Source organism: Contarinia nasturtii, unplaced genomic scaffold (assembly GCF_009176525.2).
Source record: "Contarinia nasturtii isolate CC-2019 unplaced genomic scaffold, AAFC_CNas_1.1 Cnas_scaffold_2301, whole genome shotgun sequence".
Lineage (NCBI taxonomy): Eukaryota > Metazoa > Arthropoda > Insecta > Diptera > Cecidomyiidae > Contarinia > Contarinia nasturtii.
Genome location: NW_022199624.1, coordinates 1 through 6,557, shown reverse-complemented (window position 1 = coordinate 6,557; position 6,557 = coordinate 1). Strand labels below are relative to the sequence as shown.

Genomic DNA, 6,557 nt, shown 5'->3' with positions numbered 1-6,557 from the left:
AAAATTTCTTTGTAAACAATTGTCAACAATTGTTGTGTTGTAATTGCAAAGCCTATTTGCGTCTTTGCAAATTTTTTTTTTAGTTTTTTGGTGGAAAGAATTAAAAAAGGTGGCCACTCAGAAAGCACCTTATCCGTGGCCCGCTGAGTAACCAACGGGTTAGCGATCATCGACGATTGTGGGTTTCGATGCATGAAATGCAACAAAAAACCACACGAATCTCCCTCACGCTTTCAGATAAAGCACCACAGCTCGTCATCGTGGTTGCCGTTCGCTCTAGTGTTAACCAAAGTAGAAGTATAAGAAATACTACAGAAATGATCCTGTGAAGTATAGTCTTGCCGAACGTCTATTTTGAGCAGACGCTTATGCTCTACGTTGATACGTTGCGCCAGTGAATTATAAAATTCACAAAAATGAAATTTACACACAACGTTTGTACTGTACACACAGTGGCTCTCGTATTTCTTGCTTGCTGTGGATCTCGTATTGCTTGTGAGACTTATCGTCTGTGCGTATTTGATCGTCACAAACGATTAGTTATGGCATACGAATGTACGTATGAACGAGCGCACTGCTATACATTTTTCGTTTCTACTGTTTGTAAAATAAATTCAAACAAAGATTTACGCGCGAGCGGAACACAAAAATTCAATGTCAAATCGTTCACTTAAATGTGATTTTTTGTTGTTGCTGTTTCGACATTACTATTTGCACAAGAAGCGTGAGACTCGGCAATCGACAGTCAACGATTAAGTATAAAGCAAATTCATCGGATACACGGAATAACAAACAGTGCAACGAACATTAAGGGCCAAATATTTGTATTTCATTTTGTGCATACTTTGGATATATTTAATAGGACACACGATTATGTCTTTTTTGCGATTGCAATTCAAAGATATTTAAAGATTTTTTTTTGTAAATATAACAACAGAAAAATACACACACTTTTTTAACGAATTCTTTCATGTCGGTTGCGTTGTTTCTTTGTGAAATTTTTGTCTCATTGCTCCACGACACAGCGATATATCTTTGTTTACGGTTTTTCATCTATTTTTGGCACCAGATAAATTGCGAGATTTTATCTCGACGTCAAAGTTGAATGGAAAGAAAGTGACGATGAGTGTGAACAATCAAACATTTCTACTTCCCCAATGTGCAGCACAAAGTGTTGGGCCTGCAAATCAACTTTTTATTCAATTATTAATATAATTATAATTCAAACAAAATCACTGCTCACTGTTCTATTCCGCAACCATAAATTTGGTCCAAAGATTATGGGCCCACTGCTGAGAAAAGCGGTAAAGACGATTTTTTTATTTCAATGTGAACAAAACTGTTTCACTTTTTCGAATGTGCAATGGAAAGGTGTTCAACACCAATTTTAAATTAAAACTTCTTTCAAATAGACGGTGAAGTGTTTGATTTCGTGGTGGCTGGTGCTGGATGGGCCGGATGTGTGGTTGCGAATCGCTTGAGTGAAAATTCAAAATGGAAAGTTTTATTGGTGGAAGCTGGTGGCGATCCGCCTTTTGAATCCGAAGTACGTCATTTTTGTTTTTCCATCTCTTTGCTAGGGTCATTTTTGCCGTTTCATTTTTTTCTCATGTCTCTTTTAAACACTTTTCTCAGGTGCCGGTGATGCTGGAAGCTCATCAGCACACCGAATATGATTGGCGATTTTATGCCGAATCAAATACATCATGTAAAGCATTATCGGATGGAAAGTGTTTTTGGCCGCGTGGAAAGTGCTTGGGTGGTACATCGTCTATAAATGCAATGCTTTATGTTCGTGGTAACGTTCGCGATTTCGATCGCTGGGCTGAGATGGGAAACAATGGATGGGATTACGACAGTGTTTTGCCGTTTTTCAAAAAATGCGAAAACAATCACTTTTCACAATTTGTTTACAAAGACAATGGACGATATCACAGTGACGCAGGTCCATTAAATATCGATTTTTACGGCGATAATCCAGTGGCAAAAACGTTCATAGATGCTGGAATCGAAGACGGTTACAAATTCATAAGTAACATAAACGCCGATGAATATATTGGATACACAAAAGTGCAAGGCACCTGTTATCAGGGTCGTCGACAAAGTTCGGCCAAAGTATTTTTGGCAACGGCAAAAAATCGAACAAATCTTCATGTGCTGAAATATGGTCTCGTTCAAAAGGTTCTGCTAAACGAAACGAATGGAGCCTACGGCATTGAGTATGTCCGTAATGGAAAGATCATAAAAGCCTATGCCAAAAAAGAAGTTATTTTATCAGCCGGAGTGATCATGTCGCCGGTGGTTTTAATGCTGTCTGGCATTGGTCCGAAAGAAGACTTGGAAAAGCATAATATTGCACCAAAGTGTGATTTGCCGGTTGGAAAAAACCTTCTCGATCATGTTCACGTTCATTCATGTTGATTTTCTTTCAATTCGATCCCACCAAAAGTGATCCACCCACTGCTACCGATAACATTTACAATTTTGCGATTCATGGTACAGGTGGATTGACAAACTTTGGCGTTGGCACTTTATCCGCATTCATTAATACAGACAAAGCCGAAAAATTTCCGAATATTCAATTGGCGTACTTTTGGTTTACGGAAAATGCACCCAACCTGCCTACTTACATAAAAGGACGTCCGCTTAGTGATGAAATTGCTAAAAAGCTAATGGAAGTTAATCAAAATCATGACATTGGAGTGGTTGCCATATCACTACTTCATCCGAATTCAACGGGTTCCATACAATTGAACAGTAGCTCGATTCATGACAAGACAAACATTTATCCAAACTATTTTAACGTGCCAAGTGATTTAAAAACGATGATCAGTGCTATTCGTCATCAAATTTTTTACACGAATAGTCAGTCTTATTCGGCGAAACATGGAGAGGTTATTATGTTTCCATTGAAGGAATGCAGTGGAATTGAGTATGATAGCGATGAATATTGGAAATGCTATATCACGTACATGGCTGCAACTGAATACCATCATGTCGGTACCTGCAAAATGGGCACACAATCAGATCGGGATTCAGTGGTTGATGAAAGACTTAGAGTTCACAGCGTATATGGACTTCGTGTCTGCGACGCAAGCATGTAAATGTTTGAAATTTTTTTAATGGTTTCAATTTTTAGCAAATTCAATTTTTTTGCAGAATGCCGTATATCACATCTGGAAATACAAACGCACCAACGATTATGATCGGAGAGAAATGCGCCGCGATGATTATTGAAGATAATTCTGATATGTCTTCACATTCAACATCAGATGAAGAGGTGGAATATTCAATTTCTCAGTCTTATTCGGGATTTATATAATCTAAAACGTTTTCTTGAATAAAATTGTAAAAAAATTATGATTTATTTATCTTTTGTGTTTTACTTTGTTAGCGTTATTGTGAAAGACTACATAGAGATAAAAAAAAAATAATAATTCATTTTACACGTGCCGATTTTGTAGTGAACAGATGGTGTTTAAATTAAAAAAAAATTAGTATTTGGTTGCGTTGGACTTCTTTCATATCACATGATGAAAGAATATAATAAAAAAATGAAATCATCCTGATGATCAAGTATGACTCTTGTTATGAGCTTGTTTTGATTTTGTCCATTTTTTATTTGCAATGCTTATTCTGTTGAAGATGAATAAACATTCTACAGTGAATCTAATATTTTTGGTAGACAAAATTTTGCATGACACACTCCACTCACACGCCATTCGTATATGAATCCTATGTTAGTGGAGAGTTTCTCTGCTTACTTTGCTTGTTATTTTGTCCATCAAAACGAACGTAGTCACGACCCTATTAAACATAAACCCAAGACACGAACTACACATCGTTGTGCTCACGATATTGGAAGCTGAAGCAAGTGTCTATTCATTTCGAAATAATTTGATGTTTTTTTCCTTTAACAAACTCGTGTGACACTGTTTACATCTCTTTTAGTTTCCATCGTTGTTTTTCTTGCTACAAAAATCGAAAAGCGATTGGGAATATTATTCAAATTCAACAGTTTACCACTCATCTATCCGAATTACTTTAACCATTCGGATGATATGGAAACACTAGTACGTGTGGTCAAGGAACAAGTCTCATGTTGACACATATGTATATCAATTGCTTAATTTGGAGTTCATCAAATTACCCATCAAAGAATGCGATCAATACGAATATGGATCGAACGAATATTGGCAGTGCTACAATAAATATATGAGCACCACTTTGTATCATCCGGTCGGAACGTGTCGAATGGGAACGAATGAAACGGGCGTTGTTGATAATCAACTTAGAGTGCATGGCATTCATCGAGTCATCGATACTTCAATGTAATGTTATGAAATTAATTCAATTTATTTTCAAATTTACATTTCGATCATTCATTTTTGATTTCAGAATGCCAATACAGGTGTCAAGACATACAAATGCACCAGCGATGATGATTGGAGAAAAGGGGGCCGATTTCATTAAAAATGATTATTTGTAAGATAAAATAGTCGATTAAAAATATTTTATCTAAACCAAATTAAACAAAGAAGCGTAAAAATTCGTTTGATTCAAAATATTTCGTGTTTGCAATGAATCGAATGAAGTGTCAAGATTTGTGGAGCTGTCTTGTCAAACAAAAAACATCATATTCATAGCCAGTGTCGGCGTTTGCTTGATAGAAATTTAATGATAACAGTTTCAGTTTGTTCTCGAAAGAACCAGACGCTCAGCGTCAAAATATTTACACGGTCACTCATATACAACAACAATACCGTTATTTACAATAGGCTACAGTCGTGAAGTATATGTACCGCCTGGTTCTTTCGATTTCCATGCGGAAAAGATAGTCTGAATACGTAAGCCCCTTTATTTTCAGGTCACTTCTAATAAATAGAACAATCGTAGCATGAAGTGATAATGACAAGAGACAAGGTTTCTCCAGACTCCTTCATAATATTACTACTTTGAATGCAAATTGAACAAAAAGCATCCCCTTTAAATATTTTCATTATCAATTTATTTTGTTCAGAAATTTTTATTACTCATTGTCGCGACAAGATTTTTTCGAATCATCTCTACCGCCCTAAGTTGAAATATTTTCCATTTAAAAATACACAGATGAAAAAGTCGAGAAGGTGTCATAATGTGTATTTGCACTTGAATATCAAAGGAATCACGAGACATAATCATTAGGATTCATTTTGTGATGTTATACGGATCACACTGTAAGAATACATTCAACAACACATTGATGATTTTAAGACAACCAAACGATTTCGAGTAAATGTTTTTATCTAGCAGAAACGGCCTATTGTCAATGTTTCAAAGTCTAAATAGTTTACTATCACTAAAAGTATGTATTGATTCTACCTTCAAATGCATGTTCGGTCATTGTTTAATTTTCTGTTTTTGCTTTGACATTTACCATTCGTCGTTTCCCTTACTTTAAATTTTGACCAAACGCGTTTCAATGTTTTTTTTTTCTTTTTTTCGTCTGTATCTCTAACCAGGGTGGTTTTTTTTTTTCATTTTTCGGAATTTTGGCTAATAGTTTTTTTGCGTCTATTAGACGTCAGAAACAACATACCGGTGTAAATTTTCGTTTTCGTCTCACCAGAAGGAAGCGCAAGAGCTATCTTTATTCCATGATGGATTCCTAGATTTTGTGCAAATATAAACACACTTATTCTCAATTTCAAACGATTTTTCCTACCAAAAATCGAAGAATGTAGTAAAGGTAACACACATGTTCATAAATTAAGGTGTATTGAATGGAATCTTTAGCTGGAATGCTTTTCAACCAAAAATAATTGATTATAGCTTTGGTATACAGTTGTTTGGACGTTCCATATAGGTCGAAGACTGATAGTTTTGTTGAATATTGGGAAATGTAGAAATATGGTCGAATCGGGTCGAATGGTCACTTTTTGGTTACCTTCACAAGTTACATAAATTGACTTCCCGAAGTATTCCAATGACTTATTTCGTGCATTTAGAAGTATTGAAAAGTACCGAAACGTATCAAAACATACCAAAACGTACCGAATAAGTAGTCGTTTGGTGTTACATGGCAAGCTTGTATGAAACTCTCGGAGACTCGGTAAAAAAAGACATTAAAAACGAACGAACGGTTCTTTATCAATTTTGAAATAACTAGAACAAAAAGTATCAAACAAATTGGTAGCTGTGATAACTGATAAGCTTGCTATGAAAATAGATAGCGCATCTTCTGTATGGACTGAAGAGATCAAAATATCAAATTAAATCAAGTTTTCGTTTATTTCAAATTCTATAATTTGGAATTTAAATGCAATCAAAATGTATACATGCAGCCAAAGGTACTTAATCTTGAGGAAACTAAACGATTACCATGAAGCTACACATGTGATAAATACAAACAGGAGTACTAAACAAGCGCATGACTTAATGGGCGCTCTACTTACAGCTAGTAAAACGTTACTCCTGTTTGTTCACAAATTTATACAAAAAAAAGTAGTCACAACAATAAATGATTTTCTTTATTAATGAAATGGTTCACCAGTCTATGAAACTCGCAAAAAAAAAAA

The 6,557-nt window shown here is 35.4% G+C and overlaps 1 protein-coding gene and 1 non-coding gene across 2 annotated transcripts; one reads left to right on the top strand and one right to left on the bottom strand.

The window, feature by feature from the left end:
- Positions 1-112: 112 nt before the first annotated feature.
- LOC116348184 lies at positions 113-340 on the bottom strand. The gene has a single exon (XR_004201770.1). It is a non-coding gene; the product is annotated as a small nucleolar RNA U3 (small nucleolar RNA).
- Positions 341-1,412: 1,072 nt separating this feature from the next.
- On the top strand, positions 1,413-4,489 carry LOC116348183 (glucose dehydrogenase [FAD, quinone]-like; the record flags this gene model as incomplete). Its single annotated transcript, XM_031779097.1, has 4 exons — positions 1,413-1,546; positions 1,636-2,408; positions 2,450-3,100; positions 4,399-4,489. Coding segments are annotated over 4 exons (1,649 nt in total), but the record flags the coding sequence as incomplete, so codon positions are not given.
- Between the last annotated feature and the right edge of the window lie 2,068 nt (positions 4,490-6,557).